The sequence below is a fragment of the Echinops telfairi genome, unplaced genomic scaffold, assembly GCF_000313985.2.
Source record: "Echinops telfairi isolate 266 unplaced genomic scaffold, ASM31398v2 ScPeMD7_7424;HRSCAF=8462, whole genome shotgun sequence".
Classification (NCBI taxonomy): Eukaryota; Metazoa; Chordata; class Mammalia; order Afrosoricida; family Tenrecidae; genus Echinops; species Echinops telfairi.
In genome coordinates this window covers 11,990,416-12,014,040 of record NW_022111324.1, presented here as the reverse complement: position 1 = coordinate 12,014,040, position 23,625 = coordinate 11,990,416, and the positions used below count along the sequence as shown (strand labels likewise).

General features: G+C 48.7%; 1 protein-coding gene across 1 annotated transcript; it reads right to left on the bottom strand.

Annotated features, from left to right (window-relative positions):
* Positions 1-5,627: 5,627 nt before the first annotated feature.
* METTL13 (methyltransferase 13, eEF1A lysine and N-terminal methyltransferase) lies at positions 5,628-22,654 on the bottom strand. The gene is made up of 8 exons (XM_004706730.2): positions 22,346-22,654; positions 19,783-20,542; positions 18,234-18,433; positions 16,174-16,369; positions 13,637-13,804; positions 11,862-12,080; positions 7,895-8,026; positions 5,628-6,110 (listed from the first exon to the last, which is right to left on the bottom strand). Exons 1-8 carry the CDS (start codon positions 22,496-22,498, stop codon positions 5,836-5,838), a joined length of 2,103 nt encoding a protein of 700 aa, XP_004706787.1. The 5' UTR covers positions 22,499-22,654; the 3' UTR covers positions 5,628-5,835.
* Between the last annotated feature and the right edge of the window lie 971 nt (positions 22,655-23,625).

The following is a 23,625-nucleotide window of genomic DNA, read 5'->3' as shown; positions in this document are numbered from 1 at the left end:
GGCAGCTGCACCCGATGCAACCATCACAAAACAAGAGACCCGAGAACTAGAAAGGCGAGGCTTCACCACCCATTTATCCCTCCACCTTTCAACCAGACCCACATGTGATTATCGGCCAGGCTGGCACAATTAACTAACTCACCTGTCAATCAGGTCACAGACTGATGGTGCCTTCACAATTGTGGGCATGGCCTTCTCATGAGGATTCTGGGACTTCCTCTCTTCCTCCCTGGAGGCAGGGCACACTCTCTCTGCTAAGCCACATGGAGCCATGCTGATGGAAGCCAGAGCCCTGGAGATGCTTCCACTGCCATTGGATCCACAAGACTTTCCACCAACTGGCCTGTGATCTTCCTACATTCAGCATCATTGCATGTGCAGCTTGAGCCTAAAGAGGAATTTATGGACTAGTATCAGGTATATGGGCTAATATCGGACTTATGGGCTTGATCTGGACTAGGCTGTGATGTTTTCTCGCTATATAATTGTTCATTCATATAAAGTTCCTTCTTATACATATATGAATGTCAATGGATTTCTCTAATTCACTTAGTAACATTTTTCCACCAGCTTTTTGAAGCCCCCTGGTATTTGTTACTTAAGTGGACCCACACATGCATTTGTGTGCACATGCACGTACACACACACGATGATTAGCTTTCCTTATCCAGTTTCAGCAGGTTCTGCCCTCAGCTGCAAGTACTCTGATTTGCTGCCGTTCTCACCCTAGCCCTTTTATGTTAGCCTTGTGTTTTTACATGTATTTGTTACCTCCCTGTCTTGGTAAGCCCTGGAGTTCATGGCACTGTTCTCCTCAAGTTCCTAAATCTAAAGTGACCCCAAATTCATTTGCCTGTCATTAATTCTAAAGTTGTCATTAATTCGAGACAATCCTCCAGTGCACCGGCAGCTTTGCGTGGACAAATAAGTCTTCCCCTCAATAGAAATTCCATGTACCCAGCAACACATCCACTGGGCATCTACCCCAGAGAAGAAAGAGGCAGCACATGAACAGTCCAAATGCCCATCGGTAGAACGGATAAAGAAACTTGGGTACAGGCACACAGTGGAACATTAAGCATTCCTTAAAAACAGTGATGAAACTATGACACACCTCGACATGGACCCAGAAACCATCTGCTGAGTGAAGTCAGTCAATCACAAAAGGACAGGCATTTTATGAGACCACTATGATAAGGAAAATCACCAAGACAAAGGCAGGTCTCTGGTCTCAGGTCACGTAATCTTCTAGTCCAGCCTCCCAAGCAACAAGGTGGTGTGCCTGCCTAGTGCTCGCGAATCACGTGTCACCCCTTATTTGTACGTCTTAAAACTCACTTCAACTGGGGTCAGTTTCTCATCTTGAGAGTGGAAGATCAGTCTGTTCCTGCCATGTAACATTGTTCTATGGTCACTCCAAATCAACAGGCCCTCCTAAATCTAGAGGCCCACCAGCCTGAGTGATTCAAGGATTGTAAACGATAACTCTATAAACAAAGAAGGGAATGGTATTAGAGCTTCAATTCTGAGCATCTGGTTTGCAGGCTATGGATGACAGTGAAAGTTCAAAACCCATTTGCAAGATCCCTGTATGGATTTTAAGGCCCCAGCGAACCTCCTGACCTTAGACCTAGAATGTGAATAGTCTTGCTATCACCATAGTTCAAATTCATCCATTTTCCTTCCATCTTTTTTATCCATGATCCAGTTTTGACTTGCAGATGTAGCTAGGTTAAACTTTTAACCTTATTTGTTTTCACTCATTTTAAACTTGTTCTAGTTTTTAATATTGTCTTTTCAATTGAAGTTTTTGTTTGGGAGCTGTTGGGTTTTGTTGTGAATATGTTTTTCTGTGTATGAAATCCAGAACAGGTACATCTGTAGAGACAATAACTGGATTGTTTCTTAGGGGTATGGCAGGAGAGGTTGTGGGGAAATGGGGAGCTAATGAAAACAAGAAAGAAGAAAATGTTCTAAAATTGTGATGATTGTACAACTCTTTTTACGTGATTCAACTACTGAATTGTGTATGTGAATTATGTCAATAAAACTGTTTTTTTTTAAAAAAAAAACTCTTCCCTCACCAGCCAGGGAGTGCCTGGTTTAGACAAAGAGGCCTGGTAGTGCAGAGGGCAAAGGACTGGGCTGCTGACAAATGAGGCACAGGTTCCCAAAGTTATTTGGTCTACCATAAAAAATAAAAAAAATTACTCAGCAATAGAAACCATTTCTGTACTATAGCCCATCATTCAGGATAAAGTGTAGGTATCTGCTTTTGCAGCTCCATTGGATTATTCCAGTGCCACTCACGGGGCAGCATCCCCCACTTTGGTTAGTGATTTGAACTCACCAGTCAATTCCTGAGATTTACAGCCTTGGAAATCCAGTGGGGCAGTTCTACTGTGCTATAGGATTGGATGAGTGGGAATCAACTTGATGGCAGTGAATTTGGTTATTTCACTACTAGTCTACAGCGACCGATTCAATGAACAAACCCTCTGCAGCAAAACAGCTGAAAGCGATCAACTCTGCCTTTGCCAGCAGACATAACCAACTATTGTGGTAGTTAATCTGTTGTCAGTTTGAGACTTGAGTGAAATGAAGTCGCAGCTTGATGACCTCATTTGGAGGCGCTAAGGAGATAAATAGCTCGTTAGAGGCGGGACACACACTCACTCCCTGGGAGACATTACTGCCAATGGAGCTACACTGATGCAGCCAGAGCCCAGAGCTGGAGGAGCCATATGGAAACCCACGCCGTTGCTGAGATGCTTCTACTGCCACTGGATCCAGAAGACTTTCCACTCACTGGCCTGTGATATTCCTGTATTCAGCATCATTGCATATGTTTCATAAGTGTGAAGAGGAATTTATGGATTGGTATTGGACATATAGGCTAACATTGGATTTATGGACTTGATCTGAACTGAGCTGGACTGTTTTCTCAATATTCAATTGCTCTTGTATATAAAGCTCTTTCTTACACATGAGTGTCTGAATTTATTTCTCAAACAAATCTTCCTTCATACTCACAATCTCACCTTGAGGATTTCTTTCATGGTAAACTTGATTTCTCTCCAGGGTAAGCATGCCTAATCCCTTGGAGCATTCCTAAGAACTCACTGATTTTCTTTTCATTATTCTTGGCTGTTCCACGAGGTATGCTATCCAAAACTCTTCACAGCACTCACAGGTGATCTGACCACACAATCAGCATAAGATCCCACTGGCCTCATTGGATATACAGGAAGGAGAATATTGCCTTGAGCCCAGCACATGAGGTTGAGGAGAGACCCTATCTTATCCCTCCATAACTTATCCTAACACTGCAGGAGTTATAAGATGCACCAAGCTGTGGCTCTTTTGGGCATAGAAGAGATAACCTTTTCATTGCATTGTTCCAGGGGAAACCCACACCCCACCCCCCAGCCCCCAAACCAAGAAAGACCAAGTATTTCAAATGGAAATAATCTAAAAACACACAACTCAATGGGCAAACACAACTTTGTAAGGAAGACCACCTAACTTTGAAAGATGCTTCCCCTCAAGAGATTTGAATCCATTTTTAAGGGCCTATACAAAGCCCTGAGATGCCTTAGTGGTATAGTGGTGAGTTGGGCCTTGATTCATAAGATCAGCAGTTCAAAATGACCAGCTGCTCCACGAGAAAGGCAGGGCTTTCTACTCCTGTAACGATTTAGTCTTGGAAACCCACAGGGGTGGTTGTACTGTCCTATTAGGTCACTATGAGTCAGGAAGAACTCAATGGCAGTGCCTTTATAGAAAGATGTGCCAGGTGGTGGATCACATCATTTCCATGATACTGCTCATGTCAACTTGGGCAGAATTGCAAAAGAAACTTCAAAGTGTTCTTGGCTTCTGGCTCAAATGAGATTTGGTCTAACTATCCTTACCTCAGAACAAACTGACAAGGTAGACACATCACTCAGAAGAATGCCTGTTCAGGACCAGTGGTGTGAGTGGCAAAACAAGGAGGGTAGAGGGAGAGTGGGTTGGAAAGAGAGAACCGATTACAAGGAACTATATGTGACCTCCTCCCTGGGGGACAGACAACAGAAAAGTGGGTGGAGGGAGATGTCAGACAGGGCAAGATATGACAAAATAATAATTTATAAATTATCAGGGGCTCATGAGGGAGGGGGGAGCGGGGACGGAGGGGGAAAATGAGGACCTAATGCCGGGGGCTTAGTGGAGAGGTAATGTTTTGAGAATGATGAGGGCAATGAATGTACAAATGTGCTTTACACAATTGGTGTATGTAAGGATTGTGTTAAGAGTTGTATGAGCCCCTAATAAAATGATTTAAAAAGAAGAAGAAGAAGAATGCCTGAACATGTTAACTTTCTACTACGAATCTGTTTCTAAAACATCGTTCCTTCCACCCCAGCTCCTTATGCTGGGACTGGCATGCACAGCCACAGGGCCAGCCTCACATACTCTCTCCACCGAGGAGAAAACAAGCAAGTAGTTTACATTACAATGTCCGAGTAGTCCAGGAAGACTGCTAACTAGTAGGATAGATGAGCGAATTCCTAAAAATTGGAATCACTTTAGTGACAAATTCCAAGTGCAAACAGACAGCGTGGATGCAATCCCACATCTTTTTCACGTCTATGGAGATGCCACTTGCAGAGGCAGTTATTGACGGTGGCTCTTCTTGGCAAAGCCTCTAACTTGTACCAACCTTTCCCTGAATGGGGCTGGTAAGAAGGTGGGGAAGGTACTGATCACATAGGCTTCCCAAGAGTGCCATCCGGCTGGGTATAAAATGAGCCCTCTGAGGAGGGATTTCATTAACAGCAAAAGCCAAGAGTAAAGTGCATCTTCTGGACCCAAAATCCCTGTGCTCTGAACCTCCTGGATCCACACCCGATATGAGAGGAGCAGCAGCAGGGCCAGGTGCCAAAGTGATGGACTTCCCAACCCCCGCAGCAGGTAAGGCTGAATGCTTTTGTGCTGGAGGTAGGATTGCAGAGTGGGGTGCCTCTGGGTACTTAATTGGGGAATTTGGACTTGCTGACCCATGAAAGCAGAGCTGAGTTTCTCTGGGCTAAGGTTTACTGGAGTGATGGCCTTTGGGCACTTAATTCAGGGAGTTGGGTTTGCTGACTCAAAGAGCTTAAACTGAATGTCTTCAGGCTGAGACTTACAGCCGAGTGCTAAGCCCTTGGGGCATTTGTTAGCAGACTTTACAGAACTTTGTAAGAAGCCCCCATAAACAAATCAACTCTGAGCATTTCTCCCTGGCAATTACAACTTAAATTCCGTAATCAACCATTCAATCATGCATTTTGTCTGTGAGTTCTGTGTAGCCACTGCAATGGATAGGAGAAAGTGGGGAGGGCAGAGAACATTAAGACAGCGAACCGCTGTTTAGCCTTATGACAAAGGCAGCTTTGCTATCTCACTTGAGATAATTCCCCAAGACTCCACAGAGGGATAAAACTGCAAACCAGTGAGGTATAAATATAATCAAATGTGTTGTCTTTAGTACCAAGGAGCTTAGCATCTACTCTAGGCACAGAGTGTCCGTCAGGCCCTCCAAGGAAGGAATCCTACCCGGGACATGATGCGGGGAACAGAAAGGAGCACCCGAAGCCAAGTGGTATGAAGAGGGTCAGCCTGGGAAAGCCTTTTATTTCCCCAGATCTTCAGGCACCTCAAAAAAGCGGGAGGTTACCTGCAGCTCAGTATGAAACTAGTAAAACTGCAAGGCTTAGTAAGCACCGGGCAGTGCATTTCTGCATTCTGGCACACAGGGAGCACAAGGTCAGTCTGGCAGGGAGCTGAGAGGGCTCGCGGCCTCCGCAGCGATCACACAATCTTCACCGTCTTGAGCATTTCTGAGAGGACATAGGTGTCATCCCAACCCTGCGCAGGCCTCCTCAGGGTCCGCTCCAAGGCCTGGGCCATTGCCAGGAGCTCCGGGGTAGCAAGCTTCTGCTCGGGGCACAGCTGACAGAAGAGGATCTCGTTGACTTCACCCTCGATTCGCCGGATGTAGAGGAGGGGGAAGACCGCCTTGAGCCCAGCAAGAACGGAGTCCTTTAGCTTCAGGTCTCGGCACACGAGGTTGAGGATGAAGACACCTGGTGGGAGAGAAAGCAAGTCGGAATGCCTGCAGCCCAGGGAGCCCCGCAGAAACAGACTGGCGCTGAGGAAACTATCAATCCCTGCCGTGGCCAGGAAGGCTGGTGAACACGAATGCTCTGACCGAGGGAATGTGCAGAGGGCACGCCGCACACACAGGCAGAAGGAGAAAACCATGGGGAATGCGTGAAGAAGCCCCCTTGCTCTTCTCTGCCAACAGAAATGACTGACCCATTCTCCATGCCTGAGTTTCAGAAATAACTGCCCTGAGCGAGAATTACCACAACAGTGAATTTACCAATGCCACCGGACTATACATTCTTGACATACACATCATGGAGTATTAATGAATGGGAGACCCAGGTGACTTTGCACCCAGTCAAAACACCAGGAATATGGGAGTGAAAGCGCCAGTCTTCACATAACAGAGTTGAGCGGGAGCCAACTATGTAACCTCATGTTACTCTTTGGCAAGTCTCTGACTCTCAGTCTCCTCAACTGAAATCGTGTCTGTTATAAAGCTTCAACGACAGCCTGCCAGGTTCGTCAGTGCATGTGGGAAGCGCTCAAGTGAGAGGTATCATCAGCAGGCTGCTGGGAGTGTGAACTGCGACAACCTCTTGTGGCAACATCTACGAAAGCTGGACACCCTCGGTGTATGTATACCCAAGAGACCTGACCCGCAAACCTATTTCTCCCAAGTACGCAGTATGACTGTAGGAGAATGACAACGGCGGCACTAATCCGAGCTGTCCAACACAAGAAACAACCCGAATACCACCCAACAGTGGACCGGAGGAGCGGTAGAGTAACGCCACTCAGCAATGAGAACTAACGACGTAAAACAACATTCTGGATGAACATCACATCATGAACAATGTTTAGTAGCAAAAGCCACTTAAAAAGTACTTTCTGGGTGTCTCTGTTTGTGACATAAACAAAACCAGGCAAAACAAACTTTGCAGACAGAGCTGGGTTGATAGGTACCCTTTCGGAGAAGGATGCTCCTGGAGAGGGGTAAGGGGGCTGTGGTGGTTACATAATCTGGTGTCAACTCGCAAAGGGGTGGAGTCTAGCCTGTCAATCAGGTCACAGCTTGATGACCTCATTTGGAGGCACCACGGAGATAAACAGCTGACTGGAGGCCAAATAAATAGCTGACTGGAGGCCAAATACAGAGACTCTGCTTTGTCTTCCTGCTGACAAGACACATGGAGCTACGCTAGAGCCCTGGAGCTGAAGAAGCCACGTGGAGACCCACATCAGCACTAAGATGCTTCCACCGCCACTGGAGGCACAAGACTTTCCACCCACTAGCCTGTAATCTTCCTGCATTCGGTGTCATTGCATGTGTTTCGAATCTGAAGAGGAATTTATAGATTGGTTTTGGACACATGGGCTAATATTGGACTTATGCACTTGATCTAGACTGAACTGGGATGTTTTCCCAATATCCAATTGCTCTTTTATATAAAGCTCTTTATTATACACATGAGTGTCTATGAATTTGTTTCTCTAGTCAACCCTGATTAAACAGGGGCTCTGGGACACTGGAAAATTATACACATATGAGTGTCCATGAATTTGTTTCTCTAGTCAACCCTGATTAAACAGGGGCTCTGGGACACTGGAAATATTCTATGTTCGGTGCTGGTAAACATGTGTATTCAATTTGGGGAAATTCATTTTCAAGTACACACAAAATATGTCTATGTTCCATGAAAAAGATCAACATTCTACTCGTGTCTTCCCCCCTCCCTCTGCAACCTTTCATTCCCCATACCTCCAGGAGTCAAGATGCTCCTGACATTCTGCAGGAAAGCTGGTTCGACAAAGGCTGGGGGTGGACAGCTCATTCCCAGGGTCGGGTCCTTACTGTCCACATCAAACATGACAACATCATAGGGAGGCTGTGCTGGGAAAGAGAAGCAAATGCGTTATGCCGTCTTTGCTGGATAAAATCAGCTTCCAGCTCCTGGGTGACCAGTGGGCACTGGAGGCTCAGTCAGAGGGGGCTGGCATCATGGCTGTTTACACCACCATCACCACCACCCCCCAGAGAAGGTGGCCTTGCATCTCATCTTCTACCTCCACATGGAAAAGAGCCTTCCAAAGGCACATGGATTAATCAGATCCCCTCTAATGGGAATATTGCTTAAGAGTCCGTTCCTATCAGTGGTTTTCAAATTTGAAGGGGGAGTTAGATTTGATGTCATGGTGAATTTGTATGAAAGGGGTGGGCCCATGTGGACCACCTGACCCTTAGAGCCATAGGTGTCCCGCCAAGCTTCCAGCGATCCCAGATCCACAAGACTCTGCACCACTAGCTGTGTTCTCCCTGCTTCCTGCTTCATCTTTTACCATCATCAGTCTGTAGCTATGTGAGTCTGAAGAGGAACCCGGCTAACACTGGACCTATGAACTTGTGTTAGACTGGGCTGGGGCACTTCTTGATGTAAAATTGTTTCTTGTAGCTAGATGAGTATCACTGGTTGGTTTCTCTTACAACCCAGCCTAACACAGTTGCCAAAACACAAGAATCACCTTACCCACAGCCACTGAGTGGATTCTGACGCACAGTGACCCTATAGACAGAGCAGAACTGCTAATAGGGGTTCAGACTGGAAATCTCTATGGGAGCAAACAGCATCACCTTTCTCCTGCAGAGCAGCTCATGGGTTTGAACTGCTGACTTGTGGTTAACTCACCCAGTGCTTTTATCCACTGTACTACCTGGGGCTTTGGGGGGCATCGAAACCTTCCCAGAACTTGGACCCCCATGCCTGACCAACTGAGTTGAAAACTCAGGAGTGACAGGGCAGAAGGGAGGAAAGATGGGAAACCTCTGGCATTTCCTTAAGCTCGTCAGGAAATTCTTGATGGAGTTGGGGTTGAGAGACACTCCCTATACAAAGCAGCGGCCTATACCTCTAAAGCTTTAGTGACCCAGCAAAGGCGAACTGTAACTTACAATCTGGGTAAACTCAGCAGATACCGCCTCATAGGAGAGAATGTGCTGAAGTAACTTTTCTAGTTATTCCAACAATAGCTGGCTCCTGAAAGAAACTGTTTTCTGAAAGAGGTAAGAAAGAACTGCTGATGAACTGGATCTGCTCTCTGCTATAATAGTAAACAGTTTTCACAAAGGGTAGAGCTGGCAGGCAAGTCCATGGGTTTCCAAAGTGGCTGGAGTCTCAGAAAAGAGCCCTGGGAAACTCTGATATGGTTAAGGTTAAGTGTACAATTAAAGTTAAGGCAGGATCTGTCCATCCATCCCAGCAGCAAAACCCTCACCCTAGGCCACTTGGTTTGCCACATCCATGCTATAGGCTATTCTAATCAGCTGAGAACCAGAGTATCTGCTATGAAATGAGTGGATGGAGAACTCACGTTTTAAAAAGCAACATGGTGACCTGAACACTTTATATATATTCACGAGGGGGTACCTCCCCCAAACCCCCAAAAAAAACAGAAATGCATTTTTCCTGCTAGGTGAGCATCCAGCAACTCACTCTGAGTTAGTGTAGCAAGTGGCATCACCTGGGAAGGTTCTCTCTGGTCACAGTGAATTTTTCATAAAAGCACTTTCATTAGAACCTTGTTTATTATGATGCCCAATTTAAGAATATGTGTGCAACTGTGAAATTTTGTTTCCTGCTCAGGACAAATGCCACAGAAACTCTTTTGATGTTGAACACAGCTTACAAGGAGAACGCTATGGGAAAAACCCAAGTGCACAAGTATGTTTCTCGTTTCAAAAAAAGTGAAATGTCGCAGATGACAAATCTTGTTCTGGTCGTCTGTCAACTTCCTGAACAGACAAAAATGTCAACCAAATTAGTGCACTTGTGCTCAAAGACCGATGAGACGGACCACTGAAGAGATGGGGAGGCCATCTGCACTGTCTTGGAGCTCGGTTCAGCAAATTTTAACAGAAGATTTGGGAATCAGAAGGGTCACTGGGTAATGGGTGCCTTGGGCTCTGACTGACCAGGAAAAAGAGTATTGAGTGGAAACATGCCATGCTTTGAAAAAACAGCTCTGAAGCCACCCAGACTTTTTGTCCAAGGTCATTACTGGTGACAAGACATAGTACTATTCTTACGCCCCCGAAAGCAAACGTCAATCAAGCCAGTGGAAGACGCCATTGTCACCTCACCCAAAAAAAGCTAATCAAGTGAAATCAAAGATCAAGACAATGATTATCTGTTTGTGTTTGTTTGTTTGTTTGTTTGATGTGAGAGCTATAGTGCAATTAGAGTTCATTCTACCAGGTCAGACTGTTAAGTCAAACTTTCTATTTAGAGCAGCGGTTCTCAACCTGGGGGCCGCAACCCCTTTGGGGGTTGAATTACCCTTTCACAGAGGTTGCCTGTTTCATAACAGTAGCAAAATTAGTTATGAAATAGCAACAAAAATAATTTTATGGTTGAGGGGTCACCACAACATGAGGAACTGTATGAAAGGGTCGCGGCAGTAGGAAGGCTGAGAACCACTGATTTAGAGGTTCCGAAAAGATTGCAAAACAGTGTGACCAAAAAAGGCCTACTTTCTGGCAGCCGGGACTGGTTTTGTGACAATGCACCTGCTCTCGCAGCCATCTCAGTGAGCCATGCCTCTCTTGCCCCACACTCCTGACTCACCTGATCTCGTGACTTATTGCTGCAAATGAAGAAAGACATGAAAGGACAGCAATTTGATGACACAGAGAGGTGAAGAAAAAAAACAAGGGAGGTGCTGTCAGCCATCCAAACAGATGAGTTTGAAAACTATTTTCAAGATTGGAATCGAAATTTGGGAAATATATTAGGTGTAATGGAGAGTAGTTTGAAGGTGGTAAGGGTGTTTTGTAAAAAAATTTAAATATATAGCTTTGAAAAAAATTCCTTTTTGTGGGGTACCCCCTCATATATATATACATATTTACAAATACACACACAGAAAATACTCTAGGAATCCACTTCTCTAGTACTACAGAATATTACTATAGCTTTTGTCCTAACTCCCGGGTATCAATCATTAGAGCAGACTAGAACTTGACTTTCAGCAGTGAGCTGTTGCTGTGGAGTGGATTCTGATTCACAGCTACCCCATTGCTGGAATTGGCTCTTAAGGTTGGAATTGGTCCTGGGCTGTGATTTTCACAGAAGCAGACTGCCACACCTTCCAATTCAAAAGCTGCCACGCGGACTCAAACTGGCAACCTTCAAGCAGCAGCTCAGTGATTAACATTGAGTCTCAAGGCTCCTTCCAAAGGACAATCAAAATTCCACTGGAGAGGATGAGGAGGTACACACTTAGAGTCACTTACCATCCAGGGCAAAAACGGCCCTAATCACAATCTCCCCACAGGAGCCCTGGTAGCACAGTGGTTAAATGCTCAGCTGCCAACCAAAAGGTCAGCAGCTCAAACTCACCCGCCGCTCCACATGAGAAAGAGGCGGCAGTCCGCTTCCATTGAGACTGCAGTCTTGGAACTCCGACGGGGTAGACAGTTCTACTCTGTGCTGTAAGATCTCCATGAGTCAGACTCTACTAGACAGCAGTGGGTTGGGTTCATAACCCAGGTCTTAGCACACGCTGAGCACATGGATGACATGGTACATGTATTGAATAAGTATATCAGCAAATGAACAAACAGGTGAATGAGTAGGATGGTGCTGACGCCACCCTCTGAGGGATGAATCGTAGAGCCCTTTCATGTCTGATCTTGAACCCACGTTCCCACGGCACCCCTCCAATTTCAGTACCTTCTCCTCCTTGTGCCAGTGCGGTGACATAGTCCAAGCCATCTGCAATGTGGACCTTCATCCGGTCACTCTGGGCGAAGCCGAACCACTGGGTGGCCACTTCCAACATGGAGGGGTCAATCTCCACAGCATGGACGCAGGACTTCGGGAAATGATCGTGGACAAAGAGGGGGAGGCTGCCCCCACCCAGGCCAACCACCAGCACCGCCAGCGGGGTCTCTGTGATGAAAGAACAGAGCATCACTGTGCCATCTGGGAAGTGCCAGTCTCAGGGAGGGCGAGAGAGGGAATCAGACATGTGGTTCTACCCGGGGGAGAGGAGACTATCAGCTTCCTTATCTCATCTCAGAAAGCACACCCCTGACTTCACAAAGGCCAAGGCCAGTAGAGGAACCAGTTTATTACTATGGTCCCTTTAGAGACCCAAAGCACTCAGTTTACATTCTTTCAGGAGTCCCTGCTACCAATGTTCTTATTCCCCTCTAGAAACAGGGAGGGATAGTGACCCAGAAATTTTGCTCACAGTCACAAGGCAAGGTAGGTGTAACGTTCACTGACCCCAATTCAAAGGCCACAACCTCCCTCAGACAGCCCACCTTCACTAGGGCAATCCATTCCTGTTCCACACGTTCCAGAAAAACAATGGCCCAAGAGCCCTCCTTAAACAGAGAAACCACAGCAACCTTTCTTGAAGGAAGGCACGAAACAAGACGACCCCAAATGAGATAGACCTTAAAGATATAACCTAAGAACAGGGACATCAGGAGGAAGAGAGGCCGAAAGTACAGGGTTTCAACCAAGGCAGGCTCAGGGACTCAGGGTAAGGAGAGTTATGGGTGCAGACAGAAGTGTGTGCACTTCTGCTTATATGATTGGTTCCAACCTGTTATTACTGAGAAGGCTCTGGGTGCACCAACTTTAATATGGATTGTTTTTTTCCCTCTTAAGTAGCAATTCAAGTTACCTTTGATACTTAAGTCATACATTATTGTGAAAAGCTGGAAGTTGTTTTAAAAGTGCAAAGGCATTTGGAGACTTAAGTTTTTAAAATGTGCCATCTCATTGCATGAGGTACGTGCTGTTAGGGGCTGTCCAGTCGATTCTCACAGCGACTCAATGTACAACCGAATGAAACACTGCCTGGTCCTGCCCATCCTCAAAGTGCTGGTCTGATGGAGCCTGAAAGGTATGCACAACCGCAGAGGTTCATCGGGCTGTAATTAGTAAAGAATGTCTGCTTGAGCCTGGTGCTTTGCTAACGCACTATCTAGATGGGATGCCGCAGGAGGGGCAGAGTTGCAGGAGGGGCAGAGGGCACTATCTAGATGGGATGCCGCAGGAGGGGCAGAGTTGCAGGAGGGGCAGAGGTTCGTTGGGCTGTAATTAGTAAAGAATGTCTGCTTGAGCCTGGTGCTTTGCTAACGCACTATCTAGATGGGATGCTGCAGGAGGGGCAGTGAGTTTATGTTCATGAGGGAGAAACAATTCGGGAAAGAGGATGTATACGCTGAATTTAAGATGTGTGGATTCCACAAACCTCAGTAGATGCATTTTACAACTCAACTTTCACAAAATGAATAGGAGAGGAGAAAACGAGAGAGAGAGAGAGAGAGAGAGAGAGAGAGAGAGAGAGAGAGAGAGCGAGCGCGCGCAGAGGAGACAGCCATTTCCAGGACACCTAACTCCAATGACGGGAAGAAGGGGTGTGTTTGTCTGCCAGTCCACAATCACGATTCTCAACGTGCAGACCGTAGTGCAGCGGTGGTCTTCCTCACCTAGGAGCAGCTCTGGGTTCCTCAGCAAGGCAAGGCCAGCAATCATGGCTTTGTGGTGCTCGCAGCACAGGTAATCCCGGTCAATGGACTTCCCCGGGGCTGCAGAGACAGCATCTGGAGTGTCAGCTGGCCGCTGCTTCTTCCGATCCTTCTTGCGTTTCTTCTGGGCTAAGTGGGAGAGACAGACAAACAAAGACCTGTGCTCAGCCCATGAATCCCCAGAAAGCAAAGGATGCCAGTAGCAGGCTTCTAGAGCTGGCTTGAACAGATGCGAGAGAGCCAATTGTTAAACACGCAGGAGTTTGCAAGCTGGCTGACTGATGGCTGGTCCCTTGAACTCAGCTCTGTGGTGGGGGCACACAGACCACAGAAATCAGCAAGCACCACAATCCAGGCTCCCTGCCACTTCCCCTAAAGACACTGTAGTTCAACACTTCACAGCGCAGCACTGGATAATGGAGCATCAAAAAGACACAAGCCTGGGAAAGTATGCTCAAAATTCCTTTCAGAAGCTACTGATTACCCGCTCTGTGATCTAGGACTTTTGTTCTTCTACCTCTTAAGACTTCCCTATAACAATCCTATTACTCAAATTCTGACAGATGGAAACGCTGAGCCCAGAATCAGTAGGTAGTGTAGCCAGGCTTAGAACCCAGGGCTGCCTGCCTCCATTTTACCTACTGCCTTCTTCCTACTGAACCACAAAGACAGTAACACACTCCTCCCTGCTTAGCAAGGACATCCCAATGCTCACAGGAAGGGAGGACTTCTCCTTAAGAGGCCCCCTCCCTCCACTTGCCCTCAGTTTAAGGATCTTGACAGGTGGTTGTGTTTGTAAAGTCCCCTGCACTGCACAGCAGCATCTTGATGGAGGTGTGCAATGGGGCACTTCCTGGATAAGCTAAGTCACTTGCAATGCACGCATATTCACACACATTCCGGAGGAACAAGTAACACTACGAAAGTGAGAAACCTGGCAACAGTGGAAAACCCGGACACCCAAACTGGAGGGGGAATGTGCATTTGAAGCATTTTCCCCGAGGTCCAAGTCAGGATGAAATGGGAACTGGCCCACAGTCAGAGTGGCCCAATAAACAGGCTGCTGAAGGACAAAGCATCCTGCTGAGAGGTACTGGGTCGAGCGAGGGCTCAGGTTTTCTCCAGCCCCTCCTAGACTGGACCACCTGTGCAGACGGCCTAGAAGAAGGGGTGATGAGGAATCCAAGACCCACCCCGTTTCAGATTCCACCCTGCACCCCTGGACCTCAAAAGGGAATCGGAGAAAGGGAGAAGGACTCACATTTTTTACTTCAAGAACCGATTGCAAGGATCTACATATAACCCTTTCCCTGGGGGACGGACAACAGAAAAGTGGGTGGCGGGAGACCTTGGACAGTGTAAGACATGACAAAATAATAATAATTTATGTATTATCAAGGGTTCGTGAGGGAGGAGTGGTTGGGAGGGAGGGAGGGGGGGAAATGAGGAGCTGATACCAAGGGCTCAAGTAGAAAGAAAATGTTTTGAGAATGATGATGATGGCAACAAACGTACAAATGTCCTTGACACAATGGATGGAGGTATGGATTGTGATAAGAGTTGTACGAGCCACCAATAAAATGATTTTAAAAAGAAAAAAACTGGATGGACGAGTGTTGGTTTTGTAAAACAAACACACAACCAGAGAAAAGTCAAATAAACTGCCATCAGGGCGTTCCTGAGCACATGCAGATCACTCTCAAGGGAGTCTGTGCATGGCGGCAGCCACTAGCCACCAGAGGCCACTCAAATCCATTACACTGAAATGAAACGTACAGCTCCGTTCTCAGTCCCACCAGCCACGCTTCAAGTGCTCAGTAGCTACACGTGGCCAGTGGTCACCATATTGGGCAGTGCAGGCACTGAACAGAAAGAAATAATCTCTGGAGTGGCCAGGCACGGCAAACAGCTAACAAGGTCAGCTGCCAACCGAAAGGTTGCCGTCTACCCCGAAGTCCCTTGGAAGAAAGGTCTGGCGATCTACTGAAAGATCAGCCACAGAAGAAAATCCGAAGGAGTGGTTCTACTCTGACACACCTGGTGCCCCAATCAACTTGACAAGTGGTCTTCCTAGACCTCTGAGGTGCCCGCGAACGCTAAAGCCCTGGGAACTGGATGACAGACAGTGAGCTGCACTGTGGAGCACAGCTCGCCTGCGTACTCTCCGTTTTCTGGCGCCCATCACAAGGGTCCACTGAAACGATCCACAGGAGGGTTTGGAGCAACCTGAGCACTAGACCCTGAAGACACCAAAGGGATTACAATGCTGTGCGAAGCCTGCACCCTGCTCATCGCTTCAGAGCCGCATGCTGCTCAGAAACAGAACCTGGGCCTCTTCTCTGCTGACCTCGCATGCCCGACAAGCCCAGCTGCGATGACAGGGCAACCCCGAGTCACGTGTCATGCCTCGGGTACCCAGCCTGTCTGCACCTCGGCCAAGCTCACACTCCAAATTGCGTGCCCACACCACACCCACTGTGCGCCACCATCTCACTCACCTCTGTGAGACATGTCCCTCAGGAGCCTGGCCTCTGACTGCACCACGTTCCTGTTGTTGAGGAAGATCAGCCGCCGAAAGAAGTGCCTGTCATCGCCCTGCACGTCCTCGATGACGTAGTCACCACTCAAGGGGCTGCAGTCTCGGTGCTGAACGGTCCGGATGCCAATGTCCCCACCCACAGACAGAAAAGGCACCTGAAGGTAGGTACAGAGACGGGTGGGAGTCAAACACCAGCTTAATCAAGAAAGCAACTGCAGGGCCTTCCATCTGTTTGTATGTGAGGATCCCTGTTAGGTGCCATGGTGGAGATTCCGACTCAAGACGACCCACTGACAGTGCAGAACAGCCCAGGAGGTTTGTCTAGGCTGTTATCTTTATGGGCGCATCCTGGTTGCATTTGCTAGCCTACGTTAGTGGTTCAATCCCACCAGCTGCTCCACAGGAGAAAGATCAGGCTGTCTGCTCCCTTAAAGACCTACAGCCTCCAGAAACCCTATCAAGAGTTGTGCTGAGTTGGAATCAACTCGATGGCAATAGAGCCTTCATGGAAAGATCACCTGGTCTTTCTCCCAGGGAACCACTGGAGGGGTTTGAAATGCCAACCTCTGGATTATCAGCAGAGCACTGTTTTCACCACTGGGCTCCCTGTGTGTTAGGGTACAAAACCTCATCTCAAGACCCTGGGCAGCAACAACTCCAGCTATTTCCAATTCTAGCGGATCACTCTTCTGGGGAGCTGGAATAGACCTTAAATGGTTTAATTAACCTTTTGAAAATCAACTAAACTCATAACCATTAGTGAAACGCAGCTGGTTCTCCCAGAGAAAACTGAAGTGTCTCAGCAGTGAAGCCAGAGAAATGAGAGCCAGAGGAAACCCGGGAAGGGACTGTAATTACTAGGGGAAGAATCTGAGCAAAGACAAGAATGATGAGAATCCAAATATTTCTCTCCCTCAGTTAAGTCTCCCGGCCCCCCTCCACGTCCATGTTAGGAGTCAAGTAAAAGACACACTTTGCCCCTAAATTTATTCACTCCCCACCGAGTCTTTACATCTTTTTTTTAAAAGGTATTTCATCTGCCCCAGTGCTGCCAAATTTTCCAGGGGCGAGGGGCCCTTGAATCCCAAATGAACCAACCCAGGAGAGGGCCTCCCTGAAATACATCCCCCAGGAAGAATCAAGAACACATTCTCCTGTACACCCTCCACCGGACTCAGGCCGACCCTGGAGCGGGGCTGGGTCCTTTGTTCAGACGTTACAACAGCGCCAAGGCTCCAGGTACCTCAGATTCCCAGCTCAGGAAGGGTAACCTCCTCACCATAAAGGTCAGTCCTGACTGAGATGGCACAACACAGACAGGCGGCTCCTGACAACAGCTATCCTCACCTGGGCAAAAGCCAGGTTTCTTCCCAGACCAGCCAGGCTAATCACCTGAAAACTGCGCTGGGCTGTCGGGGCAAGCCCTTCCCTTTCTACCCAGAAAACGATGGTTCCATGAAACAAAACGGCCAAGGAAGTACTGCTGTTAAGTGAGAGAGCAGAAATGTGGGCTCTGAGAAAAAGAAGAATTGTGACCAGATGGGGCCTGCGCCATCGCACCACACATTTTCTTCAGTCTCTGCTGAGACCAGGAGGCATCACAGTGAGTCACAGCCACGGCCGCAGACCAAGCACTCACCTCCCTCTAACTGCCTGCAACCAGGGAACAGGGTTCTGCCCACCAAGTCCTGGTGGCGTCGGGGTTACTTGCTGGGCTGCTAACTGCAAGGATAGCAGTTTGCAACCACCAGCCACTCCTCGGGAGAAAGACGGGGCTTTTAACTCCAGTCGGGAGTCACAGCCTCCGACACTCTCAAGGGCAGTGCTCCCCAGTCCTATCGGGTTGCTATGGACTCAATGGCACTGAGTCTGACTGGTTTTGTTTTTTTTAATTTAGCCCTGAGCTGCTTACACACCCTCCCACACAGACATTGCTTCTACCAAGGTCCCCTCTGACCTCCTAGCTGGAAATATGACTTCTCCGGGAATGCGAGAAAGCCGTTGCTCGGGCTTTGTTACCTGCTGCTGGGCAGTCAGCCCCAGCGGGGCCAGCTCCATGACTCTGGCCGACAGCTCGGCCTGGATGCTGTCCATGCCGGCGTACTGCTGCCCTCGGTGCAGGGCCACGGTGATCAGCCTCCTGAAGCCTGCGCTGGCCGCCAGCTGCTTCCGGCCCTCCTCCATGCCGAAGAGCCACTCGGTCTCCCTGCCCTGGGGAACTGGGAAAAGGGATCTGGTGACAGGGAGTCCTGGGAAGAGGCCTCAAACCCACAACCATGACAGGCAGCCATCCCGTCCTGGACCAACGCCTGGTCCAACTGCAACCCATTGAGGCTGTCGGTTCCCTAGTGCAGAGCACCCAGAGCAAGATGGCCTATTGGACACTAGGGGGACCACAGACTGGATCAGAAATGTGAGCATGCATCCTTTAATTCTGTTTCTCCATCAACTCTTTGATGTCCCCTTGTATATAAGGGGAAGGGTAGACAAACAGCACCAGGAAAATAGTACGAATATCAGCAGTTATTGTAAGCCAGGCACTACTGCAAGTAGTTCACAAACACGATGAGCAAATCCTCACAGCAGCCCAATAGCAGGCGTTACTATTACTCCCATTTGGCCAATGAAGAAATACCCCGAAGTTACAGGACTTGCCCAAGTTCACCATGCTGGCAAAAGGGCGAAGCTGACTTGAATACAGTCCAGGCTCACGTCCACCGCACAGTTCCCACAGATGAGCTGTGACTGGATGCATGCTCTCTCTCTCTCTCTCTTACACACACACACACACACACACACACACACACATCCTGCTTGGCTAACAGCAAACACATGACCAGTACAACCGCGTTAGCACTTTGATTTTGTCTAAAGCTTTCTACTTTTGAGAGCATTTCCTTGTACTGGCTCTTTACAACCTTCAGGTAAATCTGGTCTCACTTATCCCTTTTGATAAGGGCTAACACTTACAAAGCACACATCATGTGCCAGATGCTGTTCTAAGTGTTCTTCCATTTCTCACAACTACACAGGACAGTGACTCTCATTATTCCTATTTTATTGACAAGGAGGTAGAGGCACCAAAAAATGCTACTTGTCCAATGTCACATCGCCAGGAAGTGACTGTACCAGGTCTTGAACCCAGAGTCTGCTTCCAGAGCTCGCTTTATCAGCTGCTACTCTTTTAATTTCAGGAGAGAAGCACAGCAACGACTCCAGTTACTGTCACTCATAGGCTGCAGAGTTAGGATTAGAACCCAGGCCTTAAGCCATCGACTCCAGTGTTGTTTCCAATACCCTATGCTGCAAAGCAGTATCTCGTTGCAGGGTATGATGTGCCTAAATTCCCACCATTTCTATCTCCTTCCTACTAGTGCCATTCTCACACTTCCTCCAGCCTTTGAATGGAAGATGGGGGGACTCACTCTCAGTCTAAGCTGTAGCTGTAACGCTACTTCCTTTGCAGATGGCTTGGCCCTGCCAGGCACCAACACTAAGACCTAGCCCTTCACCAGAGCCCGTGCCCAGTTCCCAGCCCCTCCCAGAAGAGGGAACAATCCCAACTCACTGATGAAAATGGCAAAATGATTGTCCCTCGATGGTTTCACAGTGGGGCTGTCCACCACGTGGAGGGTGTAGCGGGGCTCCCCAGTGTCCCCATCGCACAAGTCCAGGGACACACTGCCCAGCCCAGCCTTGCGGCGGAGCTGGCTGCACAGCCAGGCGTACTGCTGCCGTTCCAGCACCGCCTCAGCCAGCCGCTCGGCACTGTCCAGCCGCACGGGCTTGCCCTGCTCCTGAGCACACAGCTCAAAGATCTGCAGGGCAGAGCCAGCAACCGGTCTGACCTTGGTCATGATGAAGGCAAAGACAGGAAGGGAGAACCGATGTTCTGCTTCCATCACCTGGTCCTGGCAGCTGGCCACCTGGTGCACCCTCACCATCCACCCCGCCCGGGAGAAGTGACCCACTGCTTTCTTCAGGACGTGAGCCTGGGCCAGGGAGATGCAGAGGTAGCGACCGCCCACCTGCAGGACACGGCCAACCTCGGCCAGCATCCTGTCCACCTGCTGCAGGGTCCTTTCCTCCTCGTCTGTCAGGACAGCGTCCAGGGTGCCCTTGTCCAGCACCACCTGGAAGGAGGCATCAGGAAATTCCATCTGCATCATGTCCATCTTGAGGAAGCGCATCTGGGACCGGCGGCTGGCATTGTGCTCCTTCATTTGTTTGATGACGACCTCACTGATGTCGATGTTCACTATATCCTGATAGCCCACATCATACAGCTGCTCACTCAGTTCTGAGTTGCCGCACCCAATCACTAGCACCTGTGGGGGGTCACAGACGAGAAGGTGAGCAGGAACAATGGCAGGTGCAGCAGACCCTTTAGGGAATCAAGTCTTGCCTTGGATGCTAAGTGTTTTCAAGAGCTGAGAATGCTGTTGTCGGGAGAGAACACTTCAGAGTTGATTCTAGGCTCCAGCCTGAAACAACACTGGTTAGAGCAGCAGTTCTCAACCTGTGGGTCATGACCCCTTGAGGGTCGAATGACCCTTTCACAGGGGTCGCCTGATTCATAACAGTTGCAAAATTACAGTTATGAAGTAGCAATGACAATAATTTATGGTTGGGGGGTCACCACAACATGAGGAACTGTACTAAAGGGTTGCAGCGTTAGGAAGGTTGAGAACCACTGGTTAGAGGAAAGCAATCGTGAGAGCCTTATTCAGCTACAATACAGAGTGTGTGAGAAGGGCCTTTCTGTGTTCCAAACTGGTTGGTTTTTTCCCTCTGAAACAAGCATTCGTTATTCAAGAAGTGATAGGAAATCATGGGCACCAAATACAGTAGTTACAAATGGAAATATCCTCTGCTATATATTTTGAAAGTCTAGACTTGGGATAATAATCCTATTTCCTCAATTCACAGTCATGCCTTCAGCGCCACCAGACAAGACATGTTCTGTGATGATGTGATTCTTATTCCCTTCTCAGGTCCCACTTCAGGACATCCGGCTATTTTCTGAAGCCAGACTAAAAACACACATGGTCATGCCTCTCACTGTGGGGCAATCGCCCATTCACTCTTCAAAATGCCCTCTAATGCCATGGTCTCTGGAAAAGCAAATGCATTTTGGTGCCAAAGCAGCCTGAGTTCAAACCCTCAAGTGATCACTTTTTCTCTGGCTCTCAGTCCTCAGTTCCTCACTTGTAAAATGCTGGTACCACCACTCATCATATGGTTATTATGAAAACCAGTGTCCCCACACACAGCACCCTGTATTAGGCTTGGCACATCATGCTGAGTTTACAAACTTGGCTTTCCTATTCTTCCTCTTACCCGGCCTTCAGTATAATCTCATCGCCCAGAGCTACCAAACCTATTATGGTACTTACTGTTTTTAAAATTAGTAACTGTCCCTAGGCCTGGCATATGCTTGGGGCTTGTGTTAACCTTCTCACTGCCTAAAGAGCATGTACAGTTCTGAGCTGGAAAGCACTGTTTGATAAACAGATCCAGAGAAACCAGGTGCTACCTAGACCCCGGGGATGCAGTGACAGAAGAGTCCATAGTCTGATTGGGAAGAAGCTACACTTTCTGCTGGTGTGATCCAGGTTGGAGAACCTAGGAAGCCATTCCTCCAGTCAGATCATTAACTCAATGATGAGCTCTAGGGGAACAGGGTTCTTCCATTATGTGAACACATGAATCGCCTCTAAGTGGTGTTTAAATTGCCTTTGTGACAGAACTGTGCATTGAAATCGTGAAAATATAAGCATATATATGCATAACTATATATAAGCTTTAAGATATAAATAGATACGCACACATACATAAAACCTTCCTCTCTACCAAAAGAAAGGATCTCTTCATTGCCACCTAGGAGCCCTGGTAATGGAGTCCTAGCTAAAACGCTTGGTACTACCCTACAGATCGGAGGTTCTAACCGAGCGGCCCCGGCCCCATGGAAGAATGATGTGGCAGTTTGCATCCATAACGATGTGTGTGGTCTCAGAAATCCTGCAGGGCAGTTCTGCTCCTTCCTGTGGGTCACGGTGGCTGGAAATCAACCCGAGGGCAACGGGTTTGGTTTTACAATTCAATCCCCTTTTCCCGGCCGCGCTGCTTACCTTCTCCCTAGGCTTGATATATTTGTGCAGCAGCCCGCACAGTTCCAGGTAGGTCCCATACCACTCGAAAGCTTTTTTCCCTCGCACCTGGAAGAATTTCTCCCAATAGTCCACGGAGCCAAACTCCTTGGAGCTTTTAGGTAAGAGATTCATGTTCCCAAAGGCGGAGCTGCGTCAACTCCAGCTCGCTCCAAGCGTGAGAGGCTCATCCACACGCAGGTTCCGGGACACTGCAGGGGCCACAACCACACCGACTGTGCGCTACTCAAGCCTCCAAGGATTACACCCTTCCCGGCCAAGCGCCCGCGCCCTCAACACCGAACCCCAACACACGCTCCCCGCCGCCCCGCGGACACCCGCCCCCGGCCCTCGTGGAGAACACCCCCGGCACGCTCCCCCCGAGCTGGAGTTCAGACCCGGCAACCACTTCCGGCCAGAGGACTCCCGATTGGTCGGCCGCCCCGAGTATTCCAGCGACTCACGGCTCACGGTTTGTCGTTCCTGGTGTCTCATTGGTTAAAACTCGCTCGGCTCCCGCCCTCGCTGGCCAGGGCTCGGAGCTTTTCATTGGCGGAGAGCGAGCGGGTGCAGTCCCCCGAGGGCCGGAAGTGGTCCGCAATCGGGCCCTAAGGTTTGGGAGCCTCGGCTGTTCTGACAGTCTTCCCGGGTCTGGGGCCGCCAGCTGCTGTGGAGAACACGCGAGCCTCTCGGCTCTGATTCATTTTTGTCCAGGGCCAGCCTTGTCCCCGGTTCTGGCATCCTGATTTGGGCCGGAGGCGGCCTGCGGGAAACGTAATGGAGGTGGGACCGAAAAGATAAATTCACAGATGAGAAGGAAGTGGTGCAGGGAATGAGCAGCCAGCCCTCAGTCTCCGCCGCACCATCTTCTCCAGCTCTTTTCACGTTAGCCCTGTGCTTGTGGAATTCAGGTTTCATTTGGAGGGAAATGGCACTTGGCTGTACATGTTCTGAACCAAAATACAGGGTTCTCCATCAACAGTGTGAGAAAGTGGAAAGCCTGGTTGTTTGGGCCGGGGCCGGACTAGGGAGCCCCCATCTCCTCTCCGGCTCCTCAGGAAGATAGAACGTCAGGCCCCCATTTCCAGCCTCTCGGGAAGATAAATGATATTCTGAAGTCTGCATCTTCTGCCCCAACCTTCCAAGGAGCTGATCTCTCCAGACCAGGGCTGTGCAGCCCCTGTGCCAGCGCTCCAGGGAGTAGGTTGGCAAACAACAAAGGCACTTCCCACGGATCCATCCTGACTCAAGGTCCTGCAGCT

Bases quoted from the DNA above. Each gene is read 5' to 3' on its own strand.
- METTL13 (XM_004706730.2), bottom strand. From the start codon at position 22,498: ATGAATCTCTTACCTAAAAGCTCCAAGGAGTTTGGCTCCGTGGACTAT. The intron at 18,434-19,782 runs GTGAGTTGGGAT...CCCTTTTCCCAG, and splicing joins TCATTTTGCCATTTTCATCA to TTCCCCAGGGCAGGGAGACC. The intron at 12,081-13,636 runs GTGAGGAAGACC...CTTTCATCACAG, and splicing joins GAACCCAGAGCTGCTCCTAG to AGACCCCGCTGGCGGTGCTG.